This window comes from Oncorhynchus nerka, unplaced genomic scaffold, assembly GCF_034236695.1.
Source record: "Oncorhynchus nerka isolate Pitt River unplaced genomic scaffold, Oner_Uvic_2.0 unplaced_scaffold_1008, whole genome shotgun sequence".
In the NCBI taxonomy this organism is placed as follows: domain Eukaryota; kingdom Metazoa; phylum Chordata; class Actinopteri; order Salmoniformes; family Salmonidae; genus Oncorhynchus; species Oncorhynchus nerka.
In genome coordinates this window covers 32,128-54,752 of record NW_027040290.1, presented here as the reverse complement: position 1 = coordinate 54,752, position 22,625 = coordinate 32,128, and the positions used below count along the sequence as shown (strand labels likewise).

Sequence of the window (22,625 nt, the reverse complement as noted above, 5' to 3'; positions counted from 1 at the left end):
GACCCCCTATAAAGACTGTTATTAGACTGGACCACAACAGGTCATCAACTCATATCCAGACCCCCTATAAAGACAGACTGATTAGACTGGACCACAACAGGTCATCAGCTCATATCCCAGACCCCCTATAAAGACAGACTGATTAGACTGGACCACAACAGGTCATCAGCTCATATCCCAGACCCCCTATAAAGACAGACTGATTAGACTGGACCACAACAGGTCATCAGCTCATATCCCAGACCCCCTATAAAGACAGACTGATTAGACTGGACCACAACAGGTCATCAGCTCATATCCCAGACCCCCTATAAAGACTGTTATTAGACTGGACCACAACAGGTCATCAACTCATATCCCAGACCCCCTATAAAGACAGACTGATTAGACTGGACCACAACAGGTCATCAGCTCATATCCCAGACCCCCTATAAAGACAGACTGATTAGACTGGACCACAACAGGTCATCAACTCATATCCCAGACCCCCTATAAAGACAGACTGATTAGACTGGACCACAACAGGTCATCAGCTCATATCCCAGACCCCCTATAAAGACAGACTGATTAGACTGGACCACAACAGGTCATCAGCTCATATCCCAGACCCCCTATAAAGACTGTTATTAGACTGGACCACAACAGGTCATCAACTCATATCCCAGACCCCCTATAAAGACAGACTGATTAGACTGGACCACAACAGGTCATCAGCTCATATCCCAGACCCCCTATAAAGACAGACTGATTAGACTGGACCACAACAGGTCATCAGCTCATATCCCAGACCCCCCCTATAAAGACAGACTGATTAGACTGGACCACAACAGGTCATCAGCACATATCCCAGACCCCCTCTATAAACACAGTGATTAAGGAGGACTTTGCACACAGAACACATTAATCAAATCTATATATTTATAGACAATGACCACTAAGCCTTGACACATATCACTGAGACGACATGACAGTGTGGTTACCTTTGGTTTGGCACAGAGACCAAAGTCTATCAGTTTCAGGTTGTGGTCTTCATCTATCAACAGGTTCTCCTGAGGGAGGAGGAGAGAGAGAGGGGAGAGGAGAGAGAGAGGGGAGAGGAGAGAGAGAGGGGAGAGGAGAGAGAGAGGGGAGAGAGAGGGGAGAGGAGAGAGAGAGGGGAGAGGAGAGAGAGAGGGGAGAGGAGAGAGAGAGGAGAGAGAGAGGCAGAGAGAGAGGGGAGAGAGAGGAGAGAGAGAGGCAGAGAGAGAGGGAGAGAGAGGAGAGAGAGAGGGGAGAGGAGAGAGAGAGGGGAGAGAGAGAGGAGAGGGGAGAGAGAAGAGAGGGGAGAGAGAGAGGCAGAGAGAGGGAGAGGGGAGAGAGAGAGGCAGAGAGAGAGGAGAGGGGAGAGAGAAGAGAGGGGAGAGAGAGAGGCAGAGAGAGAGGGAGAGAGAGAGGAGAGAGAGAGGGAGAGAGAGGCAGGCAGAGAGAGGAGAGGGAGAGAGAAGAGAGAGGGAGAGAGAGAGGGAGAGAGAGAGAGAGAGAGAGAGGGAGAGAGAGAGGGAGAGAGAGAGAGAGAGGGAGAGAGAGAGGAGAGGGGAGAGAGAAGAGAGGGAGAGAGAGAGGCAGAGAGAGGGAGAGGGGAGAGAGAGAGGCAGAGAGAGAGGAGAGGGGAGAGAGAAGAGAGGGGAGAGAGAGAGGCAGAGAGGGATTCAGCACCATCAACACCAGTGGGTAGTTCAGACACACCCACACAGACAACCACACAGACAACCACACAGACAACCACACAGACAACCACAGACAACCACACAGACAACCACAGACAACCACACAGACATACCCACAGACAACCACACAGACAACCACACAGACATACCCACAGACAACCACACAGACAACCACACAGACAACCACACAGACAACCACACAGACAACCACACAGACAACCACACAGACAACCACACAGACATACCCACAGACACACACACAGACAACCACAGACAACCACACAGACAACCACAGACAACCACACAGACAACCACAGACAACCACACAGACAACCACACAGACAACCACAGACAACCACACAGACAAACACACAGACAACCACAGACAACCACACAGACATACCCACAGACATACCCACAGACAACCACAGAGACAACCACACAGACATACCCACAGACATACCCACAGACATACCCACAGACACACACACAGACAACCACAGAGACAACCACACAGACAACCACACAGACATACCCACAGACATACCCACAGACATACCCACAGACACACACACAGACAACCACAGACAACCACACAGACAACCACAGACAACCACACAGACATACCCACAGACACACACACAGACAACCACAGACAACCACACAGACACCCACACAGACAACCACAGAGACAACCACACAGACAACCACAGTATGCGCTGTGAATGTACCCCAGTGAGCTTATATAGCTGTGGTCTTCAGGTCTCTGTGGGCGTATCCCTGGTTACCTACCGGTTTGAGGTCTCTGTGGGTGTATCCCTGGTTACCTACCGGTTTGAGGTCTCTGTGGACGTATCCCTGGTTACCTACCGGTTTGAGGTCTCTGTGAGCGTATCCCTGGTTACCTACCGGTTTGAGGTCTCTGTGGGTGTATCCCTGGTTACCTACCGGTTTGAGGTCTCTGTGGACGTATCCCTGGTTACCTACCGGTTTGAGGTCTCTGTGGACGTATCCCTGGTTACCTACCGGTTTGAGGTCTCTGTGAGCGTATCCCTGGTTACCTACCGGTTTGAGGTCTCTGTGGGCGTATCCCTGGTTACCTACCGGTTTGAGGTCTCTGTGGGCGTATCCCTGGTTACCTACCGGTTTGAGGTCTCTGTGGGCGTGTCCCTGGTTACCTACCGGTTTGAGGTCTCTGTGGGCGTGTCCCTGGTTACCTACCGGTTTGAGGTCTCTGTGGGCGTGTCCCTGGTTACCTACCGGTTTGAGGTCTCTGTGGGCGTACCCCTGGCTGTGGACGTAGGCCAGAGCTGAGACGATCTGTCTGAAGAACACTCTGGTCTCCTCTTCAGACAGACGGTCCTTAGCGATGATGTAGTCAAACAACTCTCCTCCCGGACAATACTAGAGAAGACAAGGGGGAGAGAGGTTCATATTGGGGCCGGTCTGTCTGATGTGTGGGTTCTACCTCCAGGACAATACTGGAGAAGACGAGGGGGAGAGAGGTTCATATTGGGGCCGGTCTGTCTGATGTTTGGGTTCTACCTCCAGGATCATGTATATCTTGGTATTAGTCTCGATAACATGGTACAGTCTACAGAGTCTATAACATGGTACAGTCTACAGAGTCTATAACATGGTACAGTCTACAGAGTCTATAACATGGTACAGTCTACAGAGTCTATAACATGGTACAGTCTACAGAGTCTATAACATGGTACAGTCTACAGAGTCTATAACATGGTACAGTCTACAGAGTCTATAACATGGTACAGTCTACAGAGTCTATAACATGGTACAGTCTACAGAGTCTATAACATGGTACAGTCTACAGAGTCTATAACATGGTACAGTCTACAGAGTCTATAACATGGTACAGTCTACAGAGTCTATAACATGGTACAGTCTACAGAGTCTATAACATGGTACAGTCTACAGAGTCTATAACATGGTACAGTCTACAGAGTCTATAACATGGTACAGTCTACAGAGTCTATAACATGGTACAGTCTGCAGAGTCTATAACATGGTACAGTCTGCAGAGTCTATAACATGGTACAGTCTACAGACATGCTGACGTGGGTCCTACCTCCAGGATCATGTATATCTTGGTATTAGTCTCGATAACATGGTACAGTCTACAGACGTGCTGGTGGCTCAGACTCTTCATGGCCTCTATCTCCACCTTCACACGAGGAAGGTCCTCCTGCACAGAAGAAGAAAAAAGAAAGTGTGTTTCTTTAACAAGCCATCCACATTAGATTAAAACCATCACAGTAAAAACACACTAAATAGTAGAGACTTGAGAGAGAGAGAGAGAAAGGGAAAGAGAGAGAGAGAGAAAGGGAAAGAGAGAGAGAGAGAAAGAGAGAGAGAGGAAGGGAAAGAGAGAGAGGAAGGGAAAGGGAAAGAGAGAGAGAGAGAGAGGAAGGGAAAGAGAGAGAGAGAGAGGAAGGGAAGAGAGAGAGAGAGAGGAAGGGAAGAGAGAGAGAGAGAGAGGAAGGGAAAGAGAGAGAGAGAGAGAGAGAAAGGGAAAGAGAGAGAGAGAGAGGAAGGGAAAGAGAGAGAGAGAGAAAGGGAAAGAGAGAGAGAGGAAGGGAAAGAGAGAGAGAGAGAGAGAGAAAGGGAAAGAGAGAGAGAGAGAGAGGAAGGGAAAGAGAGCGAGAGAGGAAGGGAAAGAGAGCGAGAGAGAGAGAGGAAGGGAAAGAGAGCAAGAGAGAGAGAGAGAGGAAGGGAAAGAGAGAGAGAGAGAGAGAGAGAGAGAGAGGAAGGGAAAGAGAGCGAGAGAGAGAGAGGAAGGGAAAGAGAGCGAGAGAGAGGAAGGGAAAGAGAGCGAGAGAGACAGATATGCAAGAGAGAGCAGTATATGAGAGAGAGAGAGAGATATGCAAGAGAGAGCAGTATATGAGAGAGAGAGGAAGGGAAAGAGAGAGAGAGAGCAGTATGTGAGAGAGAGAGACAGATATGCAAGAGAGAGCAGTATATGAGAGAGACTCACCCCCAGTTCCTTCTTCTCCATGATTTTAATGGCCACCTTCTCTCCCGTCAGGATGTGGCGACCCAGCTTGACCTTCGCAAAGCCTCCTGTAGGACACAACACACACCCAGCAGAATAGCAGGTCAGATGAGAGACCACACACACTGATCAGAACGAATAACACACACACACCGATCAGAACGAATAACACACACACACCCAGCAGAACGGACAACACACACCGATCAGAACGAATAACACACACACACACACCGAATAGAACGGATAACACACACACATACACCGATTAGAACGAATAACACACACGCACACACCGATTAGAACGAATAACACACACACACACCGATTAGAACGAATAACACACACACACACTGATCAGAACGAATAACACACCCATACACACCCACTGATCAGAACGAATAACACACACACACCCCGATTAGAACGGATAACACACCCCCACCGATCAGAACGGATAACACACCCACACACCGATCAGAACGGATAACACACCCCCACCGATCAGAACGGATAACACACACCCACCGATCAGAACGCATAACACACACACATTCCTGGTGGCTCATGTGTCGGTACAGATGGTTGTGTTGAAGTGTCTCACCTGAGCCGATGGTCTCGTAGACTTCATAGTACTTGAGGAGTTCCGCCGCGCTGTCCATCTCGCCGAAAACACAACCTTCCAGCCGCGATAAACAAAAACACACAGCGACATTTAGCTGGAAGGCTCCAGAAGGTTAGTTCCTGATAGGTGGCTATTGGCTAAAATAACATCCCAACCAGACCTGCCGGTCTTAGCTAGCTTGGCTATTGGCTAAAATAACATCCCAACCAGACCTGCCGGTCTTAGCTAGCTTGGCTATTGGCTAAAATAACATCCCAACCAGACCTGCCGGTCTTAGCTAGCTTGGCTATTGGCTAAAATAACATCCCAACCAGACCTGCCGGTCTTAGCTAGCTTGGCTATTGGCTAAAATAACATCCCAACCAGACCTGCCGGAAATAGCTAACTTGGCTATTGGCTAAAATAACATCCCAACCAGACCTGCCGGTCTTAGCTAGCTTGCTAACGTTAGCTGCCTGTCAACTGGACACCTACACCACCCGATGTCACAGGAAGGCCATAAAGATCATCAAGGACAACAACCACCCGAGCCACTGCCTGTTCACCCCGCTATCATCCAGAAGGCGAGGTCAGTACAGGTGCATCAAAGCTGGGACAGAGAGACTGAAAAACAGCTTCTATCTCAAGGCCATCAGACTGTTAAACAGCCACCACTAACATTGAGTGGCTGCTGCCAACACACTGACTCAACTCCAGCCACTTTAATAATGGGAATTGATGGGAAATGATGTAAAATATATCACTAGCCACTTTAAACAATACTACCTAATATAATGTTTACATACCCTACATTATTCATCTCATATGTATACGTATATACTGTACTCTATATCATCGACTGCATCCTTATGTAATACATGTATCACTAGCCACTTTAACTATGCCACTTTGTTTACTTTGTCTACATACTCATCTCATATGTATATACTGTACTCAATACCATCTACTGTATCTTGCCTATGCCGCTCTGTACCATCACTCATTCATATATCTTTATGTACATATTCTTTATCCCCTTACACTGTGTATAAGAGGTAGTAGTTTTGGAATTGTTAGCTAGATTACTTGTTGGTTATTACTGCGGTGTCGGAACTAGAAGCACAAGCATTTCGCTACACTCGCATTAACATCTGCTAACCATGTGTATGTGACAAATAACATTTGATTTGGAACTGACAACCTTCGGTCTCCTTTGAAATAGTCGATAAGCTCATGTTAACTTAAAAATCTAAATGTTTCAACGCATAAGATGACAAAGAAGAACATAATTACACTTCTAACATATAAACAAATACGGTAATAAGCTGTGACTTATCAATTCAAACCAGCTAGCAACATTATTACGTTAGTTAATTCACTGACTTGCGGGTTGCCCCAAGTTTGCTAACGTTTCACCTAGCTAGGCTAACGATACTTTTGTACAGTTTGGCTAAGTAAGTTATCCTATGCTAAAGCGTCGAACCTACCTTAATAAATACAAAACTTGGATATAGTGAGGAAAGCAAAAAGTAATCACGAATGTGGAAATATATACTTAGTATTTGTAATATACAGCCCTCTCGCTTAGTGATGTCCTGTTGTCGAAGTTTGAATTCCCCACCACAGTGACGCAATGTCCTACTTCCGGTGTCTGCATCCAACGTATCTACTTCCTCCCTCTATCGTTGAGTAAATGGCACTGCATCTATAAAATGTATTATTTTATTTTAAAAAATTATTTAACCTTTATTTAATTAGGAAAGTAATTTAAGAACAAATTCTTATTTACAATGACGGCCTACCCCGTCATTGTATCTATTGTTCAGTAATGACACTGCAGCTATAAAACAGATTCTACACTATAAGTCCCTAACTACAGGATCTAGGATCAGATCATTCTAGCCCACAAACCTAACTTTAAAGGGCCAATCAGCGGTTGAAACAATAACAAAGCAACTCCACGCCACTGTTTCGGTAAAAAGCTGAAGAATGGGACTGGAGAAATGTAATCACTCTCATTTTCATAGACGAAGCTATGGATGCAAGGACTGACCATTCATAACATTCTAGATTTAAAGGTAGACTCAGCGAAATTACGTTGTCACGTGCATAACCTGGGCAGCCGCAAGTGGGCTTTATGGTTCTCCACTACCCTCTGGGCTTGAGGGTTCTCCACTATATTCTGGCCTTGATGGTTCTCCACTATCCTCTGGGCTTGAAGGTTCTCTTCCACCCTCTGGGCTTGAAGGTTCTCCACTACCCTCTGGGCTCCACTATCCTCCGGGCTTGATGGATCTCCACTATCCTCTGGGCTCTACTATCCTCTGGGCTTGATGGTTCTCCACTATCCTCTGGGCTTGATGGATATCCACTATCCTCTGGGCTCCACTATCCTCTGGGCTCCACTATCCACTGGGCTCCACTATCCTCTGGGCTTCACTACCCTCTGGGCTCCACTATCCTTTGGGCTTGATGGTTCTCCACTATCCTCTGGGCTTGATGGATATCCACTATCCTCTGGGCTCCACTATCCTCTGGGCTCCACTATCCTCTGGGATCCACTATCCTCTGGGCTTGATGGATATCCACTATCCTCTGGGTTCCACTATACTCTGGGTTCCACTACCCTCTGGGCTCCACTATCCTCTGGGCTCCACTATCCTCTGGGCTTGATGGATCTCCACTACCCTCTGGGCTCCACTTCCCTCTGGGCTCCACTATCCTCTGGGCTCCACTATCCTCTGGGCTCCACTATCCTCTGGGCTCCACTACCCTTTGGGTTCCACTATCCTCTGGGCTCCACTATCCTCTGGGCTTGATGGTTCTCCACTACCCTCTGAGCTTGAAGGTTCTCCATTACCCTCTGGGCTTGATGGTTCTCCACTACCCTCTGGGCTCCACTATCCTCTGGGCTTGGTGTTTCTCCACTATCCTCTGGGATCCACTATCCTCTGGGCTCCACTATCCTCTGGGCTTGATGTTTCTCCACTATCCTCTGGGCTCCACTATCCTCTGGGCTCCACTATCCTCTGGGCTTGATGTTTCTCCACTATCCTCTGGGCTTGATGTTTCTCCACTACCCTCTGGGCTCCACTATCCTCTGGGCTTGATGTTTCTCCACTACCCTCTGGGCTCCACTACCCTCTGGGCTCACCTATCCTCTTGGCTCCACTACCCTTTGGGCTCCACTATCCTCTGGGTTCCACTACCCTTTGGGCTCCACTATCCTCTGGGCTCCACTATCCTCTGGGTTCCACTACCCTCTGGGTTCCACTATCCTCTGGGTGCCACTACCCTCTGGGCTCCACTACCCTCTGGGCACCACTATCCTCTGGGCTCCACTATCCACTGGGCTCCACTATCCTCTGGGCTTCACTACCCTCTGGGATCCACTATCCTTTGGGCTTGATGGTTCTCCACTATCCTCTGGGCTTGATGGATATCCACTATCCTCTGGGCTCCACTATCCTCTGGGCTCCACTATCCTCTGGGATCCACTATCCTCTGGGCTTGATGGATATCCACTATCCTCTGGGTTCCACTATCCTCTGGGTTCCACTACCCTCTGGGCTCCACTATCCTCTGGGCTCCACTATCCTCTGGGCTTGATGGATCTCCACTACCCTCTGGGCTCCACTTCCCTCTGGGCTCCACTATCCTCTGGGCTCCACTATCCTCTGGGCTCCACTATCCTCTGGGCTCCACTATCCTCTGGGCTCCACTACCCTTTGGGTTCCACTATCCTCTGGGTTCCACTATCCTCTGGGCTTGATGGTTCTCCACTACCCTCTGAGCTTGAAGGTTCTCTATTACCCTCTGGGCTTGATGGTTCTCCACTACCCTCTGGGCTACACTATCCTCTGGGCTTGATGTTTCTCCACTATCCTCTGGGATCCACTATCCTCTGGGCTCCACTATCCTCTGGGCTTGATGTTTCTCCACTATCCTCTGGGCTCCACTATCCTCTGGGCTCCACTATCCTCTGGGCTTGATGTTTCTCCACTATCCTCTGGGCTTGATGTTTCTCCACTACCCTCTGGGCTCCACTATCCTCTGGGCTTGATGTTTCTCCACTACCCTCTGGGCTCCACTACCCTCTGGGCTCACCTATCCTCTTGGCTCCACTACCCTTTGGGCTCCACTATCCTCTGGGTTCCACTACCCTTTGGGCTCCACTATCCTCTGGGCTCCACTATCCTCTGGGCTCCACTATCCTCTGGGCTCCACTATCCTCTGGGCTCCACTACCCTTTGGGTTCCACTATCCTCTGGGCTCCACTATCCTCTGGGCTTGATGGTTCTCCACTACCCTCTGAGCTTGAAGGTTCTCCATTACCCTCTGGGCTTGATGGTTCTCCACTACCCTCTGGGCTCCACTATCCTCTGGGCTTGGTGTTTCTCCACTATCCTCTGGGATCCACTATCCTCTGGGCTCCACTATCCTCTGGGCTTGATGTTTCTCCACTATCCTCTGGGCTCCACTATCCTCTGGGCTTGATGTTTCTCCACTATCCTCTGGGCTTGATGTTTCTCCACTACCCTCTGGGCTCCACTATCCTCTGGGCTTGATGTTTCTCCACTACCCTCTGGGCTCACCTATCCTCTTGGCTCCACTACCCTTTGGGCTCCACTATCCTCTGGGTTCCACTACCCTTTGGGCTCCACTATCCTCTGGGCTCCACTATCCTCTGGGTTCCACTACCCTCTGGGTTCCACTATCCTCTGGGCTCCACTATCCTCTGGGTGCCACTACCCTCTGGGCTCCACTACCCTCTGGGCACCACTATCCTCTGGGCTCCACTATCCACTGGGCTCCACTATCCTCTGGGCTTCACTACCCTCTGGGCTCCACTATCCTTTGGGCTTGATGGTTCTCCACTATCCTCTGGGCTTGATGGATATCCACTATCCTTTGGGCTCCACTATCCTCTGGGCTCCACTATCCTCTGGGATCCACTATCCTCTGGGCTTGATGGATATCCACTATCCTCTGGGTTCCACTATCCTCTGGGTTCCACTACCCTCTGGGCTCCACTTTCCTCTGGGCTCCACTATCCTCTGGGATTGATGGATCTCCACTACCCTCTGGGCTCCACTTCCCTCTGGGCTCCACTATCCTCTGGGCTCCACTATCCTCTGGGCTCCACTATCCTCTGGGCTCCACTATCCTCTGGGCTCCACTATCCTCTGGGCTCCACTACCCTTTGGGTTCCACTATCCTCTGGGTTCCACTATCCTCTGGGCTTGATGGTTCTCCACTACCCTCTGAGCTTGAAGGTTCTCCATTACCCTCTGGGCTTGATGGTTCTCCACTACCCTCTGGGCTCCACTATTCTCTGGGCTTGATGTTTCTCCACTATCCTCTGGGATCCACTATCCTCTGGGCTCCACTATCCTCTGGGCTCCACTATCCTCTGGGTTCCACTACCCTTTGGGCTCCACTATCCTCTGGGCTCCACTATCCTCTGGGCTTGATGTTTCTCCACTACCCTCTGGGCTCACCTATCCTCTTGGCTCCACTACCCTTTGGGCTCCACTATCCTCTGGGTTCCACTACCCTTTGGGCTCCACTATCCTCTGGGCTCCACTATCCTCTGGGTTCCACTACCCTCTGGGTTCCACTATCCTCTGGGCTCCACTATCCTCTGGGTGCCACTACCCTCTGGGCTCCACTACCCTCTGGGCACCACTATCCTCTGGGCTCCACTATCCACTGGGCTCCACTATCCTCTGGGCTTCACTACCCTCTGGGCTCCACTATCCTTTGGGCTTGATGGTTCTCCACTATCCTCTGGGCTTGATGGATATCCACTATCCTCTGGGCTCCACTATCCTCTGGGCTCCACTATCCTCTGGGCTTGATGGATATCCACTATCCTCTAGGTTCCACTATCCTCTGGGTTCCACTACCCTCTGGGCTCCACTATCCTCTGGGCTCCACTATCCTCTGGGCTTGATGGATCTCCACTACCCTCTGGGCTCCACTTCCCTCTGGGCTCCACTATCCTCTGGGCTCCACTATCCTCTGGGCTCCACTACCCTTTGGGTTCCACTATCCTCTGGGTTCCACTATCCTCTGGGCTTGATGGTTCTCCACTACCCTCTGAGCTTGAAGGTTCTCCATTACCCTCTGGGCTTGATGGTTCTCCACTACCCTCTGGGCTCCACTATCCTCTGGGCTTGATGTTTCTCCACTATCCTCTGGGATCCACTATCCTCTGGGCTCCACTATCCTCTGGGCTCCACTATCCTCTGGGTTCCACTACCCTCTGGGTTCCACTATCCTCTGGGCTCCACTATCCTCTGGGCTTGATGGTTCTCCACTACCCTCTGAGCTTGAAGGTTCTCCATTACCCTCTGGGCTTGATGGTTCTCCACTACCCTCTGGGCTCCACTATCCTCTGGGCTTGATGTTTCTCCACTATCCTCTGGGATCCACTATCCTCTGGGCTCCACTACCCTTTGGGCTCCACTATCCTCTGGGTTCCACTACCCTTTGGGCTCCACTATCCTCTGGGCTCCACTATCCTCTGGGTTCCACTACCCTCTGGGTTCCACTATCCTCTGGGCTCCACTATCCTCTGGGTGCCACTACCCTCTGGGCTCCACTACCCTCTGGGCTCCACTACCCTCTGGGCTCACCTATCCTCTTGGCTCCACTACCCTTTGGGCTCCACTATCCTCTGGGTTCCACTACCCTTTGGGCTCCACTATCCTCTGGGCTCCACTATCCTCTGGGCTCCACTATCCTCTGGGCTCCACTATCCTCTGGGCTCCACTACCCTTTGGGTTCCACTATCCTCTGGGCTCCACTATCCTCTGGGCTTGATGGTTCTCCACTACCCTCTGAGCTTGAAGGTTCTCCATTACCCTCTGGGCTTGATGGTTCTCCACTACCCTCTGGGCTCCACTATCCTCTGGGCTTGATGTTTCTCCACTATCCTCTGGGATCCACTATCCTCTGGGCTCCACTATCCTCTGGGCTTGATGTTTCTCCACTATCCTCTGGGCTCCACTATCCTCTGGGCTCCACTATCCTCTGGGCTTGATGTTTCTCCACTATCCTCTGGGCTTGATGTTTCTCCACTACCCTCTGGGCTCCACTATCCTCTGGGCTTGATGTTTCTCCACTACCCTCTGGGCTCCACTACCCTCTGGGCTCACCTATCCTCTTGGCTCCACTACCCTTTGGGCTCCACTATCCTCTGGGTTCCACTACCCTTTGGGCTCCACTATCCTCTGGGCTCCACTATCCTCTGGGTTCCACTACCCTCTGGGTTCCACTATCCTCTGGGCTCCACTATCCTCTGGGTGCCACTACCCTCTGGGCTCCACTACCCTCTGGGCACCACTATCCTCTGGGCTCCACTATCCACTGGGCTCCACTATCCTCTGGGCTTCACTACCCTCTGGGCTCCACTATCCTTTGGGCTTGATGGTTCTCCACTATCCTCTGGGCTTGATGGATATCCACTATCCTCTGGGCTCCACTATCCTCTGGGCTCCACTATCCTCTGGGATCCACTATCCTCTGGGCTTGATGGATATCCACTATCCTCTGGGTTCCACTATCCTCTGGGTTCCACTACCCTCTGGGCTCCACTATCCTCTGGGCTCCACTATCCTCTGGGCTTGATGGATCTCCACTACCCTCTGGGCTCCACTTCCCTCTGGGCTCCACTATCCTCTGGGCTCCACTATCCTCTGGGCTCCACTATCCTCTGGGCTCCACTATCCTCTGGGCTCCACTACCCTTTGGGTTCCACTATCCTCTGGGTTCCACTATCCTCTGGGCTTGATGGTTCTCCACTACCCTCTGAGCTTGAAGGTTCTCCATTACCCTCTGGGCTTGATGGTTCTCCACTACCCTCTGGGCTCCACTATCCTCTGGGCTTGATGTTTCTCCACTATCCTCTGGGATCCACTATCCTCTGGGCTCCACTATCCTCTGGGCTTGATGTTTCTCCACTATCCTCTGGGCTCCACTATCCTCTGGGCTCCACTATCCTCTGGGCTTGATGTTTCTCCACTATCCTCTGGGCTTGATGTTTCTCCACTACCCTCTGGGCTCCACTATCCTCTGGGCTTGATGTTTCTCCACTACCCTCTGGGCTCCACTACCCTCTGGGCTCACCTATCCTCTTGGCTCCACTACCCTTTGGGCTCCACTATCCTCTGGGTTCCACTACCCTTTGGGCTCCACTATCCTCTGGGCTCCACTATCCTCTGGGTTCCACTACCCTCTGGGTTCCACTATCCTCTGGGCTCCACTATCCTCTGGGTGCCACTACCCTCTGGGCTCCACTACCCTCTGGGCACCACTATCCTCTGGGCTCCACTATCCACTGGGCTCCACTATCCTCTGGGCTTCACTACCCTCTGGGCTCCACTATCCTTTGGGCTTGATGGTTCTCCACTATCCTCTGGGCTTGATGGATATCCACTATCCTCTGGGCTCCACTATCCTCTGGGCTCCACTATCCTCTGGGATCCACTATCCTCTGGGCTTGATGGATATCCACTATCCTCTGGGTTCCACTATCCTCTGGGTTCCACTACCCTCTGGGCTCCACTATCCTCTGGGCTCCACTATCCTCTGGGCTTGATGGATCTCCACTACCCTCTGGGCTCCACTTCCCTCTGGGCTCCACTATCCTCTGGGCTCCACTATCCTCTGGGCTCCACTATCCTCTGGGCTCCACTATCCTCTGGGCTCCACTACCCTTTGGGTTCCACTATCCTCTGGGTTCCACTATCCTCTGGGCTTGATGGTTCTCCACTACCCTCTGAGCTTGAAGGTTCTCCATTACCCTCTGGGCTTGATGGTTCTCCACTACCCTCTGGGCTCCACTATCCTCTGGGCTTGATGTTTCTCCACTATCCTCTGGGATCCACTATCCTCTGGGCTCCACTATCCTCTGGGCTTGATGTTTCTCCACTATCCTCTGGGCTCCACTATCCTCTGGGCTTGATGTTTCTCCACTATCCTCTGGGCTTGATGTTTCTCCACTACCCTCTGGGCTCCACTATCCTCTGGGCTTGATGTTTCTCCACTACCCTCTGGGCTCCACTACCCTCTGGGCTCACCTATCCTCTTGGCTCCACTACCCTTTGGGCTCCACTATCCTCTGGGTTCCACTACCCTTTGGGCTCCACTATCCTCTGGGCTCCACTATCCTCTGGGTTCCACTACCCTCTGGGTTCCACTATCCTCTGGGCTCCACTATCCTCTGGGTGCCACTACCCTCTGGGCTCCACTACCCTCTGGGCACCACTATCCTTTGGGCTCCACTACCCTCTGGGTTCCACTACCCTCTGGGCTCCACTACCCTCTGGGCTCCACTACCCTCTGGGCTCCACTATCCTTTGGGCGCCACTATCCTCTGGGTTCCACTATCCTCTGGGCTCCACTACCCTCTGGGCTCCACTACCCTCTGGGCTCCACTATCCTCTGGGCTTGATGGAGCTCCACTACCCTCTGGGTTCCACTACCCTTTAGGCTCCACTATCCTTTGGGCTCCACTATCCTCTGGGCTTGATGGATCTCCACTACCCTCTGTGCTCCACTTCCCTCTGGGCTCCACTATCCTTTGGGCACCACTATCCTTTGGGCTCCACTACCCTCTGGGCTCCACTATCCTCTGGGTTCCACTCTCCTCTGGGCTCCACTACCCTCTGGGCTCCACTACCCTCTGGGCTCCACTACCCTCTGGGCTCCACTATCCTCTGGGCTTGATGGAGCTCCACTACCCTCTGGGCTCCACTACCCTCTGGGCTCCACTATCCTTTGGGCTCCACTATCCTCTGGGTTCCACTATCCTCTGGGCTCCACTATCCTCTGGGCTCCACTACCCTCTGGGCTCCATTATCCTCTGGGTTCCACTACCCTCTGGGCTCCACTACCCTCTGGGCTCACCTATCCTCTTGGCTCCACTACCCTTTGGGCTCCACTATCCTCTGGGTTCCACTACCCTTTGGGCTCCACTATCCTCTGGGCTCCACTATCCTCTGGGTTCCACTACCCTCTGGGTTCCACTATCCTCTGGGTGCCACTACCCTCTGGGCTCCACTACCCTCTGGGCACCACTATCCTCTGGGCTCCACTATCCACTGGGCTCCACTATCCTCTGGGCTTCACTACCCTCTGGGCTCCACTATCCTTTGGGCTTGATGGTTCTCCACTATCCTCTGGGCTTGATGGATATCCACTATCCTCTGGGCTCCACTATCCTCTGGGCTCCACTATCCTCTGGGATCCACTATCCTCTGGGCTTGATGGATATCCACTATCCTCTGGGTTCCACTATCCTCTGGGTTCCACTACCCTCTGGGCTCCACTATCCTCTGGGCTCCACTATCCTCTGGGCTTGATGGATCTCCACTACCCTCTGGGCTCCACTTCCCTCTGGGCTCCACTATCCTCTGGGCTCCACTATCCTCTGGGCTCCACTATCCTCTGGGCTCCACTACCCTTTGGGTTCCACTATCCTCTGGGTTCCACTATCCTCTGGGCTTGATGGTTCTCCACTACCCTCTGAGCTTGAAGGTTCTCTATTACCCTCTGGGCTTGATGGTTCTCCACTACCCTCTGGGCTACACTATCCTCTGGGCTTGATGTTTCTCCACTATCCTCTGGGATCCACTATCCTCTGGGCTCCACTATCCTCTGGGCTTGATGTTTCTCCACTATCCTCTGGGCTCCACTATCCTCTGGGCTCCACTATCCTCTGGGCTTGATGTTTCTCCACTATCCTCTGGGCTTGATGTTTCTCCACTACCCTCTGGGCTCCACTATCCTCTGGGCTTGATGTTTCTCCACTACCCTCTGGGCTCCACTACCCTCTGGGCTCACCTATCCTCTTGGCTCCACTACCCTTTGGGCTCCACTATCCTCTGGGTTCCACTACCCTTTGGGCTCCACTATCCTCTGGGCTCCACTATCCTCTGGGCTCCACTATCCTCTGGGCTCCACTACCCTTTGGGTTCCACTATCCTCTGGGCTCCACTATCCTCTGGGCTTGATGGTTCTCCACTACCCTCTGAGCTTGAAGGTTCTCCATTACCCTCTGGGCTTGATGGTTCTCCACTACCCTCTGGGCTCCACTATCCTCTGGGCTTGGTGTTTCTCCACTATCCTCTGGGATCCACTATCCTCTGGGCTCCACTATCCTCTGGGCTTGATGTTTCTCCACTATCCTCTGGGCTCCACTATCCTCTGGGCTTGATGTTTCTCCACTATCCTCTGGGCTTGATGTTTCTCCACTACCCTCTGGGCTCCACTATCCTCTGGGCTTGATGTTTCTCCACTACCCTCTGGGCTCACCTATCCTCTTGGCTCCACTACCCTTTGGGCTCCACTATCCTCTGGGTTCCACTACCCTTTGGGCTCCACTATCCTCTGGGCTCCACTATCCTCTGGGTTCCACTACCCTCTGGGTTCCACTATCCTCTGGGCTCCACTATCCTCTGGGTGCCACTACCCTCTGGGCTCCACTACCCTCTGGGCACCACTATCCTCTGGGCTCCACTATCCACTGGGCTCCACTATCCTCTGGGCTTCACTACCCTCTGGGCTCCACTATCCTTTGGGCTTGATGGTTCTCCACTATCCTCTGGGCTTGATGGATATCCACTATCCTTTGGGCTCCACTATCCTCTGGGCTCCACTATCCTCTGGGATCCACTATCCTCTGGGCTTGATGGATATCCACTATCCTCTGGGTTCCACTATCCTCTGGGTTCCACTACCCTCTGGGCTCCACTATCCTCTGGGCTCCACTATCCTCTGGGATTGATGGATCTCCACTACCCTCTGGGCTCCACTTCCCTCTGGGCTCCACTATCCTCTGGGCTCCACTATCCTCTGGGCTCCACTATCCTCTGGGCTCCACTATCCTCTGGGCTCCACTATCCTCTGGGCTCCACTACCCTTTGGGTTCCACTATCCTCTGGGTTCCACTATCCTCTGGGCTTGATGGTTCTCCACTACCCTCTGAGCTTGAAGGTTCTCCATTACCCTCTGGGCTTGATGGTTCTCCACTACCCTCTGGGCTCCACTATTCTCTGGGCTTGATGTTTCTCCACTATCCTCTGGGATCCACTATCCTCTGGGCTCCACTATCCTCTGGGCTCCACTATCCTCTGGGTTCCACTACCCTTTGGGCTCCACTATCCTCTGGGCTCCACTATCCTCTGGGCTTGATGTTTCTCCACTACCCTCTGGGCTCACCTATCCTCTTGGCTCCACTACCCTTTGGGCTCCACTATCCTCTGGGTTCCACTACCCTTTGGGCTCCACTATCCTCTGGGCTCCACTATCCTCTGGGTTCCACTACCCTCTGGGTTCCACTATCCTCTGGGCTCCACTATCCTCTGGGTGCCACTACCCTCTGGGCTCCACTACCCTCTGGGCACCACTATCCTCTGGGCTCCACTATCCACTGGGCTCCACTATCCTCTGGGCTTCACTACCCTCTGGGCTCCACTATCCTTTGGGCTTGATGGTTCTCCACTATCCTCTGGGCTTGATGGATATCCACTATCCTCTGGGCTCCACTATCCTCTGGGCTCCACTATCCTCTGGGCTTGATGGATATCCACTATCCTCTAGGTTCCACTATCCTCTGGGTTCCACTACCCTCTGGGCTCCACTATCCTCTGGGCTCCACTATCCTCTGGGCTTGATGGATCTCCACTACCCTCTGGGCTCCACTTCCCTCTGGGCTCCACTATCCTCTGGGCTCCACTATCCTCTGGGCTCCACTACCCTTTGGGTTCCACTATCCTCTGGGTTCCACTATCCTCTGGGCTTGATGGTTCTCCACTACCCTCTGAGCTTGAAGGTTCTCCATTACCCTCTGGGCTTGATGGTTCTCCACTACCCTCTGGGCTCCACTATCCTCTGGGCTTGATGTTTCTCCACTATCCTCTGGGATCCACTATCCTCTGGGCTCCACTATCCTCTGGGCTCCACTATCCTCTGGGTTCCACTACCCTCTGGGTTCCACTATCCTCTGGGCTCCACTATCCTCTGGGCTTGATGGTTCTCCACTACCCTCTGAGCTTGAAGGTTCTCCATTACCCTCTGGGCTTGATGGTTCTCCACTACCCTCTGGGCTCCACTATCCTCTGGGCTTGATGTTTCTCCACTATCCTCTGGGATCCACTATCCTCTGGGCTCCACTACCCTTTGGGCTCCACTATCCTCTGGGTTCCACTACCCTTTGGGCTCCACTATCCTCTGGGCTCCACTATCCTCTGGGTTCCACTACCCTCTGGGTTCCACTATCCTCTGGGCTCCACTATCCTCTGGGTGCCACTACCCTCTGGGCTCCACTACCCTCTGGGCTCCACTACCCTCTGGGCTCCACTACCCTCTTGGCTCCACTACCCTTTGGGCTCCACTATCCTCTGGGTTCCACTACCCTTTGGGCTCCACTATCCTCTGGGCTCCACTATCCTCTGGGCTCCACTATCCTCTGGGCTCCACTATCCTCTGGGCTCCACTATCCTCTGGGCTCCACTACCCTTTGGGTTCCACTATCCTCTGGGCTCCACTATCCTCTGGGCTTGATGGTTCTCCACTACCCTCTGAGCTTGAAGGTTCTCCATTACCCTCTGGGCTTGATGGTTCTCCACTACCCTCTGGGCTCCACTATCCTCTGGGCTTGATGTTTCTCCACTATCCTCTGGGATCCACTATCCTCTGGGCTCCACTATCCTCTGGGCTTGATGTTTCTCCACTATCCTCTGGGCTCCACTATCCTCTGGGCTCCACTATCCTCTGGGCTTGATGTTTCTCCACTATCCTCTGGGCTTGATGTTTCTCCACTACCCTCTGGGCTCCACTATCCTCTGGGCTTGATGTTTCTCCACTACCCTCTGGGCTCCACTACCCTCTGGGCTCACCTATCCTCTTGGCTCCACTACCCTTTGGGCTCCACTATCCTCTGGGTTCCACTACCCTTTGGGCTCCACTATCCTCTGGGCTCCACTATCCTCTGGGTTCCACTACCCTCTGGGTTCCACTATCCTCTGGGCTCCACTATCCTCTGGGTGCCACTACCCTCTGGGCTCCACTACCCTCTGGGCACCACTATCCTCTGGGCTCCACTATCCACTGGGCTCCACTATCCTCTGGGCTTCACTACCCTCTGGGCTCCACTATCCTTTGGGCTTGATGGTTCTCCACTATCCTCTGGGCTTGATGGATATCCACTATCCTCTGGGCTCCACTATCCTCTGGGCTCCACTATCCTCTGGGATCCACTATCCTCTGGGCTTGATGGATATCCACTATCCTCTGGGTTCCACTATCCTCTGGGTTCCACTACCCTCTGGGCTCCACTATCCTCTGGGCTCCACTATCCTCTGGGCTTGATGGATCTCCACTACCCTCTGGGCTCCACTTCCCTCTGGGCTCCACTATCCTCTGGGCTCCACTATCCTCTGGGCTCCACTATCCTCTGGGCTCCACTATCCTCTGGGCTCCACTACCCTTTGGGTTCCACTATCCTCTGGGTTCCACTATCCTCTGGGCTTGATGGTTCTCCACTACCCTCTGAGCTTGAAGGTTCTCCATTACCCTCTGGGCTTGATGGTTCTCCACTACCCTCTGGGCTCCACTATCCTCTGGGCTTGATGTTTCTCCACTATCCTCTGGGATCCACTATCCTCTGGGCTCCACTATCCTCTGGGCTTGATGTTTCTCCACTATCCTCTGGGCTCCACTATCCTCTGGGCTCCACTATCCTCTGGGCTTGATGTTTCTCCACTATCCTCTGGGCTTGATGTTTCTCCACTACCCTCTGGGCTCCACTATCCTCTGGGCTTGATGTTTCTCCACTACCCTCTGGGCTCCACTACCCTCTGGGCTCACCTATCCTCTTGGCTCCACTACCCTTTGGGCTCCACTATCCTCTGGGTTCCACTACCCTTTGGGCTCCACTATCCTCTGGGCTCCACTATCCTCTGGGTTCCACTACCCTCTGGGTTCCACTATCCTCTGGGCTCCACTATCCTCTGGGTGCCACTACCCTCTGGGCTCCACTACCCTCTGGGCACCACTATCCTCTGGGCTCCACTATCCACTGGGCTCCACTATCCTCTGGGCTTCACTACCCTCTGGGCTCCACTATCCTTTGGGCTTGATGGTTCTCCACTATCCTCTGGGCTTGATGGATATCCACTATCCTCTGGGCTCCACTATCCTCTGGGATCCACTATCCTCTGGGCTTGATGGATATCCACTATCCTCTGGGTTCCACTATCCTCTGGGTTCCACTACCCTCTGGGCTCCACTATCCTCTGGGCTCCACTATCCTCTGGGCTTGATGGATCTCCACTACCCTCTGGGCTCCACTTCCCTCTGGGCTCCACTATCCTCTGGGCTCCACTATCCTCTGGGCTCCACTATCCTCTGGGCTCCACTATCCTCTGGGCTCCACTACCCTTTGGGTTCCACTATCCTCTGGGTTCCACTATCCTCTGGGCTTGATGGTTCTCCACTACCCTCTGAGCTTGAAGGTTCTCCATTACCCTCTGGGCTTGATGGTTCTCCACTACCCTCTGGGCTCCACTATCCTCTGGGCTTGATGTTTCTCCACTATCCTCTGGGATCCACTATCCTCTGGGCTCCACTATCCTCTGGGCTTGATGTTTCTCCACTATCCTCTGGGCTCCACTATCCTCTGGGCTTGATGTTTCTCCACTATCCTCTGGGCTTGATGTTTCTCCACTACCCTCTGGGCTCCACTATCCTCTGGGCTTGATGTTTCTCCACTACCCTCTGGGCTCCACTACCCTCTGGGCTCACCTATCCTCTTGGCTCCACTACCCTTTGGGCTCCACTATCCTCTGGGTTCCACTACCCTTTGGGCTCCACTATCCTCTGGGCTCCACTATCCTCTGGGTTCCACTACCCTCTGGGTTCCACTATCCTCTGGGCTCCACTATCCTCTGGGTGCCACTACCCTCTGGGCTCCACTACCCTCTGGGCACCACTATCCTTTGGGCTCCACTACCCTCTGGGTTCCACTACCCTCTGGGCTCCACTACCCTCTGGGCTCCACTACCCTCTGGGCTCCACTATCCTTTGGGCGCCACTATCCTCTGGGTTCCACTATCCTCTGGGCTCCACTACCCTCTGGGCTCCACTACCCTCTGGGCTCCACTATCCTCTGGGCTTGATGGAGCTCCACTACCCTCTGGGTTCCACTACCCTTTAGGCTCCACTATCCTTTGGGCTCCACTATCCTCTGGGCTTGATGGATCTCCACTACCCTCTGTGCTCCACTTCCCTCTGGGCTCCACTATCCTCTGGGTTCCACTCTCCTCTGGGCTCCACTACCCTCTGGGCTCCACTACCCTCTGGGCTCCACTACCCTCTGGGCTCCACTACCCTCTGGGCTCCACTATCCTCTGGGCTTGATGGAGCTCCACTACCCTCTGGGCTCCACTACCCTCTGGGCTCCACTATCCTTTGGGCTCCACTATCCTCTGGGTTCCACTATCCTCTGGGCTCCACTATCCTCTGGGCTCCACTACCCTCTGGGCTCCATTATCCTCTGGGTTCCACTACCCTCTGGGCTCCACTACCCTCTGGGCTCCACTACCCTCTGGGCTCCACTATCCTCTGGGCTCCACTATCCACTGGGCTCCACTATCCTCTGGGCTCCACTATCCTCTGGGCTCCACTACCCTCTGGGCTCCACTACCCTCTGGGCTCCACTACCCTCTGGGCTCCACTATCCTCTGGGCTTCATGGAGCTCCACTACCCTTTGGGCTCCACTACCCTCTGGGCTCCACTACCCTCTGGGCTCCACTATCCTCTGGGTTCCACTACCCTCTGGGCTCCACTACCCTCTGGGCTCCACTATCCTCTGGGCTCCACTACCCTCTGGGTTCCACTACCCTCTGGGTTCCACTACCCTCTGGGCTCCACTGTCCTCTGGGCTTGATGGAGCTCCACTACCCTCTAGGTTCCACTACCATCTGGGCTCCACTACCCTCTGGGCTTGATGGAGCTCCACTACTCTCTGGGTTCCACTACCCTCTGGGCTCCACTACCCTCTGGGCTCCACTACCCTCTGGGCTCCACTGTCCTCTGGGCTTGATGGAGCTCCACTACCCTCTAGGTTCCACTACCATCTGGGCTCCACTACCCTCTGGGCTTGATGGATCTCCACTACCCTCTGGGCTCCACTATCCTCTGGGCTTGATGTTTCTCCACTACCCTCTGGGCTCCACTACCCTCTGGGCTCCACTATCCCCTGGGTTCCACTGCCCTTTGGGCTCCACT

General features: G+C 53.0%; 1 protein-coding gene across 1 annotated transcript in view; it reads right to left on the bottom strand.

Moving 5' to 3' along the window:
* LOC135570255 (maternal embryonic leucine zipper kinase-like) overlaps positions 1 to 6,967 on the bottom strand; it is a 49,983-nt gene extending 43,016 nt beyond the window's left edge. Inside the window, 6 exon segments of the mRNA XM_065016368.1 lie at positions 981 to 1,049; positions 2,967 to 3,110; positions 3,796 to 3,912; positions 4,705 to 4,790; positions 5,327 to 5,401; positions 6,814 to 6,967. Coding sequence (XP_064872440.1) covers positions 981 to 1,049; positions 2,967 to 3,110; positions 3,796 to 3,912; positions 4,705 to 4,790; positions 5,327 to 5,384 — 474 coding nt within the window. The 5' untranslated portion in view covers positions 5,385 to 5,401; positions 6,814 to 6,967.
* Positions 6,968 to 22,625: the final 15,658 nt, after the last annotated feature.